At 27.6% G+C, this 18,580-nt stretch overlaps 1 protein-coding gene across 1 annotated transcript in view; it reads right to left on the bottom strand.

Moving 5' to 3' along the window:
• The window catches only part of LOC129962354 (titin-like), a 308,547-nt gene that overhangs the window by 188,271 nt on the left and 101,696 nt on the right, over positions 1 to 18,580 (bottom strand). Inside the window, 1 exon segment of the mRNA XM_056076101.1 lies at positions 9,970 to 10,237. Coding sequence (XP_055932076.1) covers positions 9,970 to 10,237 — 268 coding nt within the window.

Raw genomic sequence — 18,580 nt, forward strand, 5'->3', positions numbered from 1 at the left:
TCGACTAGCATTTCTCAATCTAGATAATTAGATAGTCCTAAATAATAGATAATTCGTCCTTTCACTAAATGCAACACTATTTAACCAGTAGTGACATATAAAAAATGCTTTTATGAGAAAGGCAACACTTCCTATAAGAATCATCCTCAAATCAGGGATATTACACAAAATTCTAATTTGCTGAGTGAAATGAGCAAATGATACTCCTGTGCAGTTTCATTTACCAAACAAAATTTTCTTTAAAAAAAAAACCTTTTTATATTTTAATAAAAAATATTTTTCACGGTTTAAAGAGCATTTTATATATTTCACTGCGGTATATTTCTGCAGATCAGTTTACCATCCTATAACTTACACTGATATGATTTTGCCTCTGGTTTAGCGCAGCGTAGTAAAAAGTAGAGATCTTGAGCCAGAAAAAATCAATTAAATCCAAGTATCCTATAACTAACTGACACACCAATTGTTCTCCATTGTCACATGCAGGTTTTAAATATATATAAATGAGAAGCTTCTTTAGACAGAAATATTATTTGTAAATGTGAAAAACATGACTGTATTAAAGTTGAAAACGTTAAAGGAAAAAAGAAAGAAATGAGTTATTTAATGACTTGCTATAAGGCATAGACAATCGAAAGGGCAGATACGTTTCATGTAAATTGCGTCAAATAATAGCAGAAATAAACAGAAATATATGGAGAATGCTCTAAAGTCAGATGAAGATGAGTCAGATTAATCAAGTCTAAAATATTGACGCATTGTGATGTTTCGGACTAGAGGTTTGGAAAATATTTTTTCAACTAACATATCAGTGAAAATCTCTAAAGGTATTAAAAATACAAATTTCAATCAATAACAAACTTAAATGAGGAGTTTTTATTTTTTTTTAGACACCACCACATTCCACAAAAAAGAAGATTAGTGGCAGTTTAAAATCTAAACAAGAATTGCTAAGTTATCATGAGTAAAAAGGACGAGGGAAAAAAATAGTATAACTGTGCCAAAAAAGAGAAATTCAGCCTAAAAAAACTAAAATAAGAAAGTGGCATAGGTGTGTTCTTATTTTAAGACTAAAACTGCTCCCAGGATCTGGTTCTTTTCGCTTTTCGGATTCGAAATGGACGCATTGTGAATCCCGTATTTCAACTCATATCACTAAATCTGTTCAACCGTGAAAATACTACTCATTTTAAGAGAGGAAAAAGACTATTTCTAGGGTCTTCCACGTTGCTTGGACTCAGCGAGTGACACGTCAGGAGACTTTAGCACTTAACAAAAATTATTGCGCTGCGGTTTTATCAGGGGCTTGGTCGGGGGCGGTTTCTTGGCTAGCGTGAATCTTGGCAAAAGATTTTAGATTGCGTCGTTGAGATAGAGATTGGGATGAACGATGTCTTCGCATGTGTCTCTGATACGCATGGGATCACTTTAGTTATGTTTGGCAGATGCGGCCTATATTTAACACTAACGGGCTGAATCAGGAACGATTAAGACAGCACATCGATGACACAGGCGGATGACAGGGGCACTGTTCATTATAGACTTTGATTCAGATAATGAGAATAACATTTGCATTTACCCGTGCAATAACAAATAATATAGTAAACATGTAGTCAAGTATCTATACACTGCAACTCTGTTGCCACATTTCTGAATATTTCAGACAGTATTATGACGAATGAAAATAACAGAAGAAAAAAAAACGTACTTGTGCCTAAATTGAAATGATAAGATAATCGTTAACAACTCATCAATGCAAATAATATTTAAAGAATACAAAATACATATTCAATAAAAAAAAGCTATTTCGATTTTCAAAATTCATTTAAATTAAAACTACTGAAAACATATTTAGAAAGTAGTTTATATCATGAAACTGAATGTACATATGACAATATTGTTGTTAAAAAAAATTATTATTATTATTTTTTTTGTCAGTTTTGTAAAATTTTGGAAATCATTTCAGAAGGTAATTTTAAAAAGTTTAGGCAGAATTTATTACTACTATATAATCAATCAAACCATTAACATCTGTGAAAGATAACCTTATCGGGTTTTCGTAAGCAAGAAAACAAATTAAAATTTCAGATCTTTAAAAATCGTATGGCGTAAAGATAGATTATAATACAAGATCATTAGCATGTTCTTTGCATTGGTAAATTTGCAACTCATGGTCAGAAATCCCCTTCAATTTTATATATCATTTTTTTTAAATATAACAACAGGATGTAAGCCTTGCATCACATATATCAGAAAAAACATCGATCGTGACGTTAAAAAATGTTTATTACTAAATCCCAGAAAAGAATTAAAGAAATGTTTAAGAAATTTGTAACACAAATTTAAATTGATATTGGCATTCATTTCCCTCTCCGAATTCATAAAGATTCAATTATTTTGTGTATACAGGGTGCGTAGTGAGAAAATGTTTCAAAAATGAAACACTTTTAAGTACTTTTTAAGCACCTTACCCCAAAAAATGAAGCACCTTTTTACATTCATGCATACGAGAGCCTGCTTATTTTCTAAGCATAGGATGTTTTCTGTTTTATAATAAAGCTTTGTTTTTATTGAAATTTTTTAAATTAATTTTAAATGTGTATTTTTGAAATTTTAAGTTATTTCTGCAATAACATTGTAATTTTTATAATTATTTCTGCAACACTGCAGAGACGTCTAATGTAAAACATAGTTGGTTTTGACAAAAACAGAAGTGATCATAGTTTTATCATTAACAAAAAATTAAATCAAGATTTAATCAATCAGTTAAATTTTTTACTCTTTTATAAGATTAACAATAAAAATCTGACTTCCTTTTCAACATTTTTTTAAATTAACAAATTACCAGTTAATTTGGATGGATATATCATTTCTGAATTTACTTTGGCATTGATAAAGATGCATAGCATGACAGAAAATTTTGAATTTGACTTTATACATGCTGCAACAAATGAAATTTTGATATGGTTGGGATATAAATTAAAATTTCCTCCTGCTCTAACTCACCATATTTAGCAGTTTAGAACATTTTATTTGCTGCCTTATAAAGCTAAGAGCTAAAATATACCAGGACAGCTACCATCATAAGATTGGCAAAACTGCCAGAAATTGACGATAGAACAATGCAATGTTCTAAATGAATTTTTCAGCTCAAATTTTTTAATAGAAAATACTGATAAAATAATACAAATAGCAGAAATAATAATAGAAATGTAATAGAAAATAAAAATAAAAAATTGTTTTATCACTTCTTATTTCTGATGCTTAGTAAAAGACTTTTTTTTAATGTTTCTCATTTCGCAAATTTAAGAAAAATCTGCTTTTTAACCTCTATGCAAAAATAAATAAAATTTAATTATTTTAGCTTTAAAAAAATAAGATAATAAAAATGTAATTACATATTTTAGGTAGAAATGAAAATGATTTCACAATTCTTATTTTTCATAATGGAAACAAATTCACGAAGATAAAAAACAGCTCGGTAGTTACAATTTAAATGAAAATTTAAAAAATGATAGTTAATGCATTTTTTAAATAGTAATTTTTGAAGCTAGTGCGAGAATAAATACTGCATTGACTTAAAATTTCACAACACATTTCAAGTGAAGAATTTTATTCAATAAATTGCTTTAAAGTTTTGAATTGTGTTTCAAAATTTTTTATTGAATTTGAAAAGCAAGGAACGCATTTTTTAAAATCATAACATTAAACTCTTAATGTGACTACATAATTCAATGAAGAAATGACATTATTTTGAATTTTATTTCAAAAATTCATCGTTAAAATTAAGTTCAAGATTAATTTTCCAAAAATTTAAAAAAATAAAGAAAGAAAGAAGTAGCATTCACTCAAGCGAAATTGGAATTCAAGTAACCTTTTTAAACCTTTAAAACGGGTTTAAAATATTTTATATTCAATAGTATGCTTTGATGATATGGTGGAAATAAATCCTGTTTTTATTTTTTGATTAAACTTCTAATTAAAATTTCAAAAAATACGTTCTTAGTGAGTTTCTAATATACCAGAAGCAACTTCCTGCCATATTTCACGTTCCTAACTTCAATAATTTGTCAATCAGGATAAACCCCTAAGAGTAGAGATTTCAATCGGAAGCAATATATATACATTTATATGAGTTACAAAAAAAATTGTTAAATATAATAGAATCTGAATCCTAAAGCATAAAAGTTTTTAAAATCTTTTTTTTCTTGTAAATTCTTGATTGAAATTTTAAGCACCAGATCTAATAGACTTTTTATACAGTTAAAAACTGAAATTTGTCGAGATTAGTCCAACAAATAACGATTTTCAAATGGACGAGGACATTTAGAAAACACCATGAAAGAAATCACGATCATTGAAAATCTATGGCTTCAAGTTAAAATCTCACCCTATTCGGATTTTACGCAACGACTAACGCAATGATTAAGAACTCAATATACATTGTATAGTAAATCCCTTTAATAAGTTGTACAAGGCATTGCTCCAAAACGAAATATTAACGAGAACAATGATCAAATGTGTAAGGAACTAAGCAGGCGTCACTGAAAGCGTTTTTAGATCTCTTTGGGGCACCATCTTGTTGTATTCATATTTTCTGTCTGTTGGACAAATCTGTCTATTTTTCTTTAATAATATATAAAAAGGTTAAGCATACATATATCAAGCATAAAAAAAGCAATACGTCACCCTCTTTGAATTCTGCTGAAGATAGAACTTTTTTCGAAGTTGCAACAAGTATAACATAGTACGCACTTTCTATTGCCCCTTCGGGATAAACTTCCCAATATTTCAATAAACAACAATGCACATTGTTGATGAAAGAGGGGGATGGGGAAAAAAGTTGTTTCATTTTATTTTAATATGTGCTGGCACACCTCAAAAGTTTTCTTTGCACTTCTCGAGAAAATTAAACACTTTTTAAGGACATTTATTAAAAATTAAGCACTTTTAAGGTGCTTAAAAATGATTTTCAAATGTACGCACTTTTCATGACGCTACGCACCCTGGTATAAGGGAAATTTTTTTAATGTGGATTTATTGTATTCTAAACGAAAATCTGTTGCACTAAAATGACTTTTAAAGAAGCAATACGAAATCAGAAAATTTCATTTTAATCACACTTTATTTACTAAAATATTAACTCTCTTTTCAAAGAAGTCTTTCCATTCTTTTTTTTATTTAAAAGGATGATTATTATCTTGATAAAACTCAGAATATGATTCTTTATACAAATTTTAAAGTTTTTTGAACAAAAAATCTTGAGTAAAAATAAATTTCGTTCAATAATTATTGGGAGAAATTTAAAACTATAGGTATTACATTTTTTTAATGGCACAATGTTATATAGAAAGAAATCATTTCATCAACATTAAACTAAACTTTATTATATTAACATGTTGGTTCTTTGTATTTATGAATTTGTTCTTTGTATTTGGCTCTGTTTATTTGTATTCATGGTTTATATGTGATTGAAAAAGCAATAATTAAATTGAAAACATGCATTAATATATAATTTGCCATTCGAAATAAAAAAAAAGTGTTCAATCTTTTTCTTTTCAATTCAATAGTCGCTATAAATTATATTTTTACAAGAAAATGATACTATTTCTAAAGCTTATCGATAAAAACATGTTTTTGGTAATTTCGGGATAATTTTGAGTTAAATGCTCAATATAATCGGGGAAATTTGGCCAAAAATTATATTTGGCATGCAGAATCCTTTTTTCACTTCGTTCTTAAATAATAAAAAATAATATTCAATAAACAGTATTTCGATAAGAAACTCTTTCCATCATTCTATGCAAAATGATCTCTGGTTTTTATAAGGCAGATCTTTTTGTACGAAGCTAGGCTTCAAGTATTATGCAAGCAGGTAAAGCATTTGCAACACTCAATTATTTCTATTCTCTCTCCCCACTTTAGATAAATTGTCCTTAATCTATACATGGTATGGAAAAAGATGTGTGACGGAAAGCTCGAAAGGATTTTATGCTTTTTAAGATAATCTGGTCAGGTTCCAACAAAGGAAACTTTTAACTTTTCACTGGATGTTAATAAAGAACGGGCTTCGAAGAAAAATATTTGTTCGAGTAGTAGTTTCTAATTAAAAATAAAACTCGTTAGCAAAAGCACAAAATGATGAACAGACTTTTTCACTTGTTTCAAATCATCGTTAAAATTTCTAAGCTTAACTATTTATGACTAAACAGGAAGCGCAAACATCTTTCAAAATAAATGGCTATTTTTGTTGGAATGGCAGCTGCGTTAACAAGATACAAATTCATTCGATACAAGAGATTCGCCACGCATTTCACAAACTGAATGATCGATTCTTTATAAACATAGCAGTTAGGATGCACGAAATTTCCAGAATTTTTATCGGTACACAACACAGATTAAGAAAAAAACATTTAGATGCAGCATAATCTGCTTTTTGATAAAATTTAAACGGAAAACCTAAGTTTGACGAAAAGAAATTTTACATAGTTGAATTTTTCATCAAACTTTAATGCTGTATATATACACGCGCATATATAAATATTTCGAACCAATTAAATGAATTACTCTTAATAAAAAATTATTTCTTTTAATGTAATAGACCTCTTCCAAAATTATAAAAGCGTATCAATGTTCTTCCGTTCTTTAAATGCTCTACAATATTTAGTAACAGAAGTTATACAGAGATTTTCCAATCATATGGGTATCCTTCAACAACATTTTCCGGGGGATAATCTTAGTTAATTATAAAAGTTAGAAAAACAATATATGGCAAGCATATTTATCTCTTGTTAATGCCTTATTTAATTCTACTTTTTGTCCTTTTGAAAGGATCTATTACCAATGACTTATGTAATTAATTTTCCCAATATAAAAATAATTGTCCTGTTATAGTACAATTCCACAAAGAAATAACCGATCTTGAGCAATACTTTTGAAGCTTTACCTAATTATTCCAGAAGAATCCGCTTGAAATTGCTATAATAAGAAGCAATGAATCATTTAAAAAAATTTTTGAAATATTTCAATGTTTTTCTATAAAAGTGGAATTGTAAAAAGAATCTAATAAAAAATGATTTTCTAGTAAGCACGGTGTGTCATGATGTCTTCATTCTATCTTTGATGTTCTTTGATCTTTATATGCATACGAAAGTTCAAGAAAAACTTATCTTAAGAGTCTTTGAAGATTTCAGTGCAAAATAAAGCTTTTCACTTACATCCCATTCATATACATTATAACACCATATTTATTCTTAATATATTATTATTTCTGCGCACTTTTAAAATTCAGGATTAACCACTAATATTTAAAGCATTTACTGTCATTTCATAAATGCATCTGTCTTCAAAACATAAGTTGTCGCTTTCTGTATACAAAAAAAAAAAAAAAAAAAAAAAACTGAATATCGTGTATTAAAATAGAAGGTTAAATGGAAGAGGTGAATGATTTGAAAATTCAAATTTATTCAAGAGCAATTTAAATCAAATATTGCTTTTCCTAGAATATTTTTGGGTTCATAAAAAATTTCAATACATTTGTCACTTTTTTTACTTTCAACGCATTTCTAGCGGAAAAGTAATTTTAAAAAATCGCTTAGCTTTTTCAAGTATTTCAAAATAGTCTTTGAAATATTACATAGTATAATCAATATCTGAGATAATAAAAAGCTTCGTTGTGTTGACTCAGATGAATCATTATCGTTCTATAGCTTTCTCTGCAAGCATATGTTAAAAAAAAATCACAAACTGTTCGAAACTGTATATTATGTGGTGATTATTTTTTACTACCCAAATGAATTGAAACGAGCATTCTCTGTCTTTGATTGTCCTCATTAAGCATAATACCACACCCTCTGTTCACAATAGTTTCACGTTCACCCTCCGAAAACATTCGGATAAATAACAATGATAAGATGAATACAATGCATTTAATATGCATACTATTTTTAACGTAATAAAGATCTAAAAGATAATTAGGAGACTAGAGACAAAGGATAATAAGATGTTTTTTTTATCAGTTATTTCTGCTTGAATCTGTGTCATTCTGAATTCCATGAGGCATGGCATGAATCACCCGAGAAGTGGGAGGAAGATATACCATTCCAAAAATATCCTCTCCTCTGGCCGTCTACCGCAGAGCAGACTTTCCCCTCGGTGGTTTACGTAAAAATTTACTCAGGAAGAAAATAATGAAAAAGAAAGCGATACACTGAGAAAAGGAAGAACAGCTTATATAACGCCGAGAAAAAGGTAGGAATCTCCTTATAAAGCTCTTTTTATTATATAACAAAAATTAGAAGGGATACTGATGATTTTTAAAGTGAGCGATAATGCGATATACGATATATCAGAATTTAAGCATTTTTTTTTATCATTAAGTAGTCTAAATTTGTCTATTAGTAAAAGGCAGGTTGAATTATGAAGGAGCGGTTTTAATTGGTAAAAACATAGAAAATGTGAACTTTTTTTTTAGGTTACTGACTTCTGTTTTAAGATTAATTATTTTTGGAAAAGAAAAGACAGAGGATAAAAAGCAAAATTGTCAAGTAAAAAAGTTATATTTCCAATTTTTTATTTGTTTTAATTTGTGTAAAAATAAATTATCTTTATTTTTAAAGTAGAAAGGTGATTAATTTTCTATCGTAGTTTTATTTCGCTTGAACAAGAGAATATTTTTTAAGCAAAAATAACTGTATGAAATGAATAATAAATATAAATGTACTATTATAATTGGTTTAAAAAACATTCGTTGAAATGCTGCAATGCATTCTTCATGTATTTATTTGTTTATAAAGTATTTTTCACTTTGATTTCACGGCATAAAATCTTTTATAAACTTCTTTCTAAACCAACCCTGAAATTTTTTTTGTAAATTTTAATCCAGTTTTATTAATTAACATCATTATAAAATCTGCCAAAAAACTGGAATAAAATCTCTGTTCCATTTATAAGATAGCAATAGATATTGTATTTTCCGAAATAAGATCTGAATGCTTATCCGCTCTGATTTTTTATCCCAGTTTCAACAATTATGAGCAATTTTTATTCATATTTTCATACGCTTTTGCAAACATCTCGAAATAATTTTAATTTATAATAATAATTATATTTTAATGCGTTTATGCTTAAACTGCGTAATTTAATCATTTCTTAAAATTACTAACATTTTTTTAAGTAAAATAATAAAAACATTAAAAACATAAAAATAAATATTTCAATTAGTTATTCGATAAATAAATCAATGATAAACAATTATATTGTAAAATAGCAATGCAATTCTTTTCATAGACGATCCAAGTACCGATCTGTTTTACAATACACATATTTCGTAAAATGCCATATCCTCCTTTCGTTAAATCTTTTCTGTTCAGATCACTCAAACATTTCAACGTCCAAGTAATTTAATTATTTTATATTTTACTGCAAGAAATTTCTTTAACTTAACCTAGTTATAAAAATTAATTCCCGAAAAAAAAAAAAAAAACTTCTTGGTTATTTTACCTCATGTTTATTATTTTGTGCTTTATTTATTGAGATACACAGTTTTATAATTTATGCTTGCATCATAAAACACAAGTATGTTTTAGATTTTAATGATTTATCACTTCATAAGAGGATTCAGTATTTATAAAATAATAATTTTTATTACTTTTATTTTAGCAGCATCTAATTAGAAACAATTTTAATTTAAAGTTTAGAATTGTGCCATTAAAGTAAAAAATTGTAATATCTGCAACTAAGCAAAATAAATTTTAGTACTTCTTCTCTTTCTTTCTGGTATTCAGCGTTTATCTTTCAACATGTCAGTAATTTATTTATTAATATTTCTAAAAACTGAAACGATAGTTCTCTTATTTTACTTCGTCTCAAATTCTTCAGAACAAGGCCTTTTCAGAAAACTGTAAAACTATTTTCTCTGCACACCCACTATCAATAGCAAGAAACATTCAGAAACTAAAATCCTCTCACCTTCTTCCGGCTTGACTGCGAGGTAGGCGGACGTCGTTTTGCAGCCTGCGATATTTGTGGCGGTGCAGGTGTATTTTCCGGAGTCTTCCGGGTAAGCTTCTGGAATGCAAAGGATGCACACTCCCTTGGAATAGGACATCTGGTAGTCTTCGGAAGCGGCGATCATGTTGTGGTCCTTGAACCAGCGAATGGCAGGTTGCGGTGTCCCTTCCACTATGCATTCAAACTGGACAGAGTCCTTTTCATCGGCTTCGATGTCTTCAAGTGGCTAGAAATACAGACATTAAAAGAAATTGATTTTTAATAAATCCGTACAAAGATAATAATCAATGTTCATTTTAGCCCATTTATAAGAAAAAATATTTGTTAAAAAAGTTTTATAATTTTCTCAAGAAACTATATATATATTTTACGTTTGTATATTTAATCAAATTAAGAAAAAAAAACTCATACAGCATTTTTCTGAACAGATTATAGACTCAGTATATACGATTGAATACATCGTGATACTTTTCGCTCTAAAAATATGAGAAAATAATTGCTTTTCGATGACTTTAAGATATATATTTTTTTCAAAATTTAACGTGGATTTCTAATTAAAAATTAATTTAAATCTTAAATTTTTTTTCCTCGTTGAATTTAGAGCATATTATTAAATAAAAGCTGTTTTTACATTACTTTAAAATTTAAAAAAATAGCTCGCCAATCATGTCAATTTTATTAGCGAGTAATTTTTTTCTCTAACTTTAACAAATTTTTCAGATATATTTTAATGGGATTTTCCAATAATGCTTTTCATTGCTGCGTTTTACACGCGCGCATTATGATGATATTAATCTGCCCGCATGCTTTTGTGAGAGTCAGCATCATAATATATTAGGAATGATACAATTTTGAATATAACTCTTCTGCTTTTGTTTAAATAGCATTTCCATTTCGACTTATTGTAAACAATATCAGAGAAATAAATATTAATCGATATTAGAAAAATTGTAAAAGTATAAAGAAAATTAATCATTTGCATGATGATAAGGATTTAATCATGAAATGTATGGAATAGATCTTTTATATCAAAAATATAATTATCTATATAAAAAATTGTTTGGAATTCACTTTTCCAGAAACACATGACTTTTTGGTCAGTAGATGGTTAAGAAACAAAACTCTTTATTTTTGTACATGATATGTAACCATGGGATAGTTATACAATGCTACATAACATATGTTGCAAAACAGAATGGAACATCCAAAAGTGGCTTCAGTTGTTTCCAAAAAATACATGAAAAGTTTTGAGAGTTTTCGTAATTTTATAACATTACCATGCAAAATAAATACAGTAGACTCCCGATTATCCGCGGGCGGGTTATCCGCGCCTGCCGCACAAAGTTCTTTTTTTTTTTTTTTTACTGATTTTTTTAAAAAGGTGCAGTTTTACAGTTATGCTTTTGTAATTACATAATACATTACAGTATTAAAACAGTACATATGTATTAATTTTTCTGTGTATCCTTGACGCCTCTCGTAAATACTAAGCACTTTTCAGTTTTCATTAACAAAATGCATTTTAGGTTAGTTTTGAGTGATATACTAAAATATGAAGCGTTAGTTAAACATTTCCTGCTGTTTATTTTACGTTTTATTGTACATAAAACGATTTTTCAAAGTTGGAATGACTGTTTTCTTTTTTGCTATACCCGTTTTTAGCTTTTTTCGGATTATCCGCGATTTTTGTTATCCGCGGCGGCCGCGCCACCCAATTCCGCGGATAATCGGGAGTTACTTCCAGGAAATTCTATATTTTATTTTCCTTTAGATATGTAAACTTTGAAAGCGATTCCAGTACTTTTTTCCTCTTGGAAATGCAAAAAATACCCAGTAAAATGCATGTAAAATAAATATAAATAAATCACTTTTCATTGGACATTTTAAGTAAATTTAATTTTTAAAAAATTCTTTTTAATGGTAAATACTATCCTTTCAATTAGAAAAGTATTGCACATGCTACAAAATTAATGACATAAAAATTTAAAAATTATTTCTTTAAAGAAATATTAACTATTCATGCTTTTTGTTTTTAAAATCTACTTTGTGTTACAATATATTTAATAATAAATTAATAGCAAATAATAATAGTAATAATAAATTAAAAGCAAAAATACGTAAGGTACTTGATTTATGTATACTTTTACTATCAAAAATTATTCATTATGGCAACCTACTCACAGAAATTTTTCAATATATAAAAAAGATTAATTTAGAGAAGTTGGCTTTTATATATTGCAAATTATAAGGTATTTAAAAGAAACCAAGTTGGAATAACTATTTTTTAAATTTTCAGCTTTTGTTAAAAAAAAAAAAAAACTCGCGAATTCTGTTAGATTTACTATGATATTACATATCAGCGATATTACTTAGTATATTCAGCATTCAAATAAAATGAAAATATGAACAAATTAATATGCTATTTTATTAATCTAATAACTACCAATAAATTAAGATTTATTTCCAGATAACTTTTAAATATATTATGTAAGCAGTAAATTTAAATGCTTTATTTTTTAAAAAGCATGCATGTTTTCTAACAATTAAAATGATAATTCCCCCCCATGGGCGCAACAATCATTAGATCAATCTGAATAAAATCTCAGAGCCAAAAGCCATACTGATATTTTTCACTGTCAATAACGGAAATTATTTATCTAATCATTACTTATAATAAAGATACATGCGTGAGTGCATGTGTGTGTGTGTGTGTGTGTGTGTGAGAGAGAGAGAGAGAGAGAGAGAGAGTGAGATAGTGCTGGCGCTGTACATGCCAGACCGTGATGGTGGAAATGCACACCTCGGTTCGATTTTTTAAAAATTTTAATTAGAATTTTCATTAATTAAAAATTCAGCGAAATTTCGGCATCTTTCCACGATAACTTCCAAATAAATATGGTAATGTATATTCCAACACAAATATGGTTTTTAAAATCATCTTGAAGTTCAAAAAAATTATCTTTTAAATGATATCAATGCCTTAACCTATAAATTAAGTTTCTATTTTTAAGGAATTTAAAAAATATATATTTGAGCCATATTTTCCAACAATTGGTTTCGCACAAAATAAAAATTAAACTTAATCTACGCGTTACGTGTATAAGGGGAAAAATTAGCTTTTATCAACGTGTTGTCATCCTATTAACAAAAACTCAAATTAAAATATTAATTAACTTTTACTATAATTTAAACTTAGAAAAGTGTCATTTTCAGCACGTGTTTCGATGAAATGGAATAAATATGAAATGTAATATTTTCTTAAATAAAAAAAAATACGAAAAAACGTTTTCTGTGGCGATTTAAAATTGCTATATTATTAATTCAGTTTTAAGTAAGGCATACACGTTTAATATATACTCTAATCAAGGTTCTAATCACACTCTAATGATCCACTCTAATCAGAGATCAATAGTTAATTTCTAAAACTTATCTTATGTATCTAATAAAACATTGTTTAAATGAAATAAATAATTATATTTTATGTAATCTGAATCAATAAATGTTTTGATGTCATTTTTTTTATAAAATTCCTCTGTTCTGTGAGTCATATTTAATAAAATATTCTTGAGACATCAATATTTTAAATAAAAACGTTCCATTCTTTTGCAATTAAAATTTATTGAATTATGAAAACTTGAATTCGTCTATTCAATAAAAAAGCACTTTATATCCCTCCATCGAACAGTCTCGAAGAAAATATGCCAATCAGCGCATACTGATTATCTAGAAGAAGGAAATTGTTGATGGTTCTAAAATAATGATATTCAAAGCTTTATAATTCGACCAGGCTTGATTGTAGAAGATTGAAACGTTAAATTGTCAAGATAACTTTACTGAATAAATTTACTGATTTATAGGATTGAAGGATTGTATAAAATTTAGACTACAAAATTGTTTTCAGAAGTACATTTATCGATTGAAATAAAATAAAATATTATTTACCGCATTTAAATCTTTTTGAAGATAAAATTGAATTTTATGGTGAATCAAAGAAATGTTTATCGAATCATTCGTTGAAATATTACATAAATTATTAAAAATATATTCTGTAGAACACATAATATTACTGAAGGATTATATAATACTGAAAGGATTCGATTTTCTGTAGTCATATTTTTAAAAATATGTTTAGTTTCAGCAAAAGCGTTTTCCTATTTACTGAAGTTTAATCTCTTCCATCTCAGATTCAAATTCAACTCTTACGGTAGCTGATAGCAAATTAGGGAAATATATAACACGATGAACAAAATCTCGCGACAAAGTATCGTTCTGTAATAATAGGAGTTACGTGACTATCGAAATGTGAAGCTTAAAAATATTTTGCTGAAGAAGCTATTCAGAGACCAAGTAACACGAATGTCCAATTGAAAATTTTATCCAACACGACTTCTGACGAACCATTGATGGCTATTTAGTAGTAAAATTTATTTGTAATTAAATAAAAAAATGATATCTGCGAATACATCGTTGATTAATCAGACTAAAAGATGATTTTAATAAACTGATGAAAGATTTCTGGACGGCGTCAGGGATTATCATGAAGTATGAATAAAGAAAACGGTATTCAAGAGATTATTCGAATCGAATTCGTGTAAAAGTGAACAATTTAATAATAAATATTTTACCTAAATTATATTGTATATATTTTATATTACGTTCTGTATGATGTCAAACTACCTGTTTAAAATGGGTAAAAATAGTTTTTGTAAGTCCAACTCCAAAGTCGAGGAAAAAATTTTAAAACTTGGATTAGTTTTTAACTAAAAAAAATAATCAAAATTTGAAAAACTTTTCCTTTGTAAACATCTAATACAAATGACGTAGCAACATATCAAATTTGATAGGAATGATCTGCGATGTTTTAAAGAATTTTTCTATCCTATAAATAGCAATCTGTAGATAGTATGACAACTTGCAATGATCATGTTAGAATTAATTATAATCAGGGCAGTCCATGTTTATCCTCAAACACATTGAAATATAATTATACAGGATTTTTTACCGTCTGTTATCAAGAAAATAAAATTATGATGATGTTTCCATAAATATTCTGTATTTGTTTCATGGTATTGTCTTCTTCTTTAATGCTTTGTAGAAAAAGAAAAAAAAATGAAGAGTTCATTTTTCTACTGTCCTGCAAAACCTTATTTTCAAAGTACAAAAATATTTCATTTCCAAACATTTTGTAAGCTTATCTGAATTTATTGTATTTAGAAAAGTGCATTTCTATTTTTTTTTCCTTTCTTTCTTTCTTTTCTTTCAAGCACACACACTTTTATAAATAGTTAAAATTGTACAAATTTCTTTGAAAATAATAATAATTTAAATAACTATCGATATTAATCTATTTTTAAACAAATTTTTACTATGCTATAAAGAACAAACGAAAAAAAATTTAATGAAAAGTTAATTTTTGCTTAAAATTATATTTTCTAGAATAATTTTTCTATAAATATGCAACAAAAAAAAGTTATACATGTTTCAACGAGCAAACGTCTAAAATGTTCTGCTTAAAATTCATTCCATTTCAAGTATTATTTCTGAATGAAAATAATCGCAAAATTTAATTACTTTTCAAAATGTCCAATCACTTTCATTATTCTAAAATCTAAGCATTTTTTTTTTTTTTTTTTTTTTTTTTTTTTAAGGAATAAGCTGATTTAGCGATTGAAATTCCTAGAGAAGGTAGATTAAGTTTAAAAAAAGAGTTGTGTTATAAAAAAACGGAGACGGTTTGTTGAAAATAAAAACTTTTTTAAAGAAGTAAACGACCATTGGATTCAGTAGCTATAAATAACGTGTAGAAAAAAACTACCTTAAATAGCACGTTCAATCCATCAGCATAAATGCTTACAAACCGCTCACTGAAAAGAAGTAACGACTAAAACTCTTGCTACATTTCAAATCCTTCCTAAATGTATTGGAGAAGCTTTCATGTTATTGTTTTATTTTAGGATACCCCCCCCCCTTTTTTTTGCCTCCGCATTCCAAAAGAAAATTAAATGCTTAATTTATAGACACTATTAAAATTTAGTTTATGACACGAAAATTACTAAAAAAAATTTTTTTATTATATTTCTGTCAGTATGCAGTTTTATAAAATTTTAAAATTGATTTTTATCTCTTTTATTTAAAATTTGCTCTTAATAATATAGTATCGAAAACGAGTATACAAAGAAATTAACATGGCCGCAATGCGACTGAATATAAATTAGGTGACTAAAGTAATTAAAAGTATTTCGAAGAATATACATAATTTTTTTTAATTTAACATTTAAAAGAATGTACTTAAATCAAATTGATACCATTGAAAAGCTTATTTCCCGATTTTAAAGAGTTGTGTGTTCATATGCTCTAAGATTATTAAAGTAACAGTTAAAATTTTGATTCAATTTTAATTAAAATTCTGAAAAGCACTTTCTTAGAAAGCATCTATTCCTGCCACATTTAATAGATAGTATTTCAGCCTATAAACAGTATTATGTTAAAACTAGCTCATATACTCGCAATATCGTAGCTAAAGCAGCTGAGATTATTCGGTTTTACATATAATTTTTTTTAACAAAGAAATAAGCTTTTTTTTTTTTTTTTTTTCGAACTTTGACTTTATTTTCTTAGAAAACAGCTTACTAGGAAGTTCACTAACTTGGATTCCCAATTAATTTCGATGTACTAAATTCAATTATTAGATTCTTTAGTATAAAATCCAACTGCTTTGGAAAAATAAATGTTTATGTAAATTAAGAATTTATATAAGATACAATTATATCTATTATTAGTCAAAAAATTATTCAAAAAATAAATTGTAATTGTTTTAGAAATTTATGAACTAATAGTTTAGCTTGATTTTCTCATTCCAGCATGATTTTCAAAAATATTTTGAAGCAATTTAAAAATTTCAGTCTAGCAATATTAATCATAAATTTTTTTTCTTATCATCTTAGAGGAAAATAAAAGATTGCAGAATAAAATCGTAACAAAAAAACGTAAATCGTGAAAAAGAACGTTAAAAGAATGAGCTATGGTACTAAATATAATACAGATTGTCTTAAAATATTATAAGCATTAGGAATCCAAATTGCAAAAGAAGGAGAGCATGTAACAAGTTTCTGAAGTTGCATATTTTCGTAATTAACTTTAAGTATTGCTTGCTAGCAATAAGAGATAAGATTGGAGTTAACAATAAACCCCTACCACTAAAAAAATAATTTGCATTGCTGGTAGAATTCGATGGTTAATTTAAAAGAAACGGCAACGAAATTATTTCGATTAGTAGCTAGTACACGTAGTTATAATATGAACAAAAGTTATGTAAATCGTATGAATTTAAAAATATATATATTATATTGTTACAGAAAAGTTCGTTCTGTGGGTGTACGATAAAAAATTCAACAGTATCGGTAAAGAATAGTGACGTCCTATTATGTACGAAAACGCGAAACACAAGCAACACAACACTGATGAAGCATATAAAAAAAACACTTCCAGAAGTCAACAACTCGCAAGCAGCAGATTATTAATAGAAAACCACAATAACATATGCCATTTGGAGAGAACTCGCTGTAAATCAACATTAACAAAAGAAACTTCACTCACATACTCGATTACTGATTATTCACTCCTCTTTGTTTTTTATAGCTCCCCTGAAAGGGCATGGAATGTTATAGAACGAATGGCGGTATTCGAGTCTCAATGGAGTTTGTCATCAAAGTCGGGGATCATTAATCTAATAAGTAGACATCCAATCAGCAGTCATTACTATCTTCCTTAACAGGAGACTTACTGAACAGAGAACCAAAATTCTCCAATATTCTATGCCCTTCACTGTTGTCGCCAAATGGTCGCAATGTCAGGAATCACTGACTCTGCATCCATTCAGCGGCCATTATTATACTTGTGAAATTATCTTTCTTACCAAAAAACTTACTGCGCTGGGAAGAAATATTAAAAATTCGTAATGATATACATTTTACCTTTAAAGTGTGCACAAAGTTTGATGTCTCCTTTAAAAGTGGCAGTGAATTACTAATAGTTATAGTTTGTATAAAAAAACAAAACAAAAATATTTTGGGTGGGTTTTAAATGAACGAATTGCACTCTATAATTTAATTTAAAACCTTAGATTCATTGTAGTTAATAGTTTTTCTTGTTATTAGGAATTAAGTAATATTTTTGCTGTTCAATTTCTTTCATTCATTGAGGTTGGTTCGACACATGAACCAACCATGGCGTGTACATCGCAGAAAATAATGAAAGTATAATTATGAAGATCTCGAATGCCACCAAACAAAGTGAAACGCAAATTCGCAGTATGAACGTGATTTTTCTCTTTGCTTTTATTCTTATTTATTTTTTTTTGGCATATTCACAGACTTATCTTAAGAAATGTTTTACAGAAAACAATAGAAGCTAAAAGTTCAACCATGCTTTTAAGCCAATGCGACTAGATGTATTAACCTGATTAATTAGTATTATATTGAACAATATCACACTGTTCTACAGGAAATTCGTAAAAGGTAAGATAAATGTCTAGTTTCTCGGCAAGCACGATAAAATTATATTAACCATG

This window comes from Argiope bruennichi, chromosome 2, assembly GCF_947563725.1.
Source record: "Argiope bruennichi chromosome 2, qqArgBrue1.1, whole genome shotgun sequence".
NCBI classification, from domain to species: Eukaryota; Metazoa; Arthropoda; class Arachnida; order Araneae; family Araneidae; genus Argiope; species Argiope bruennichi.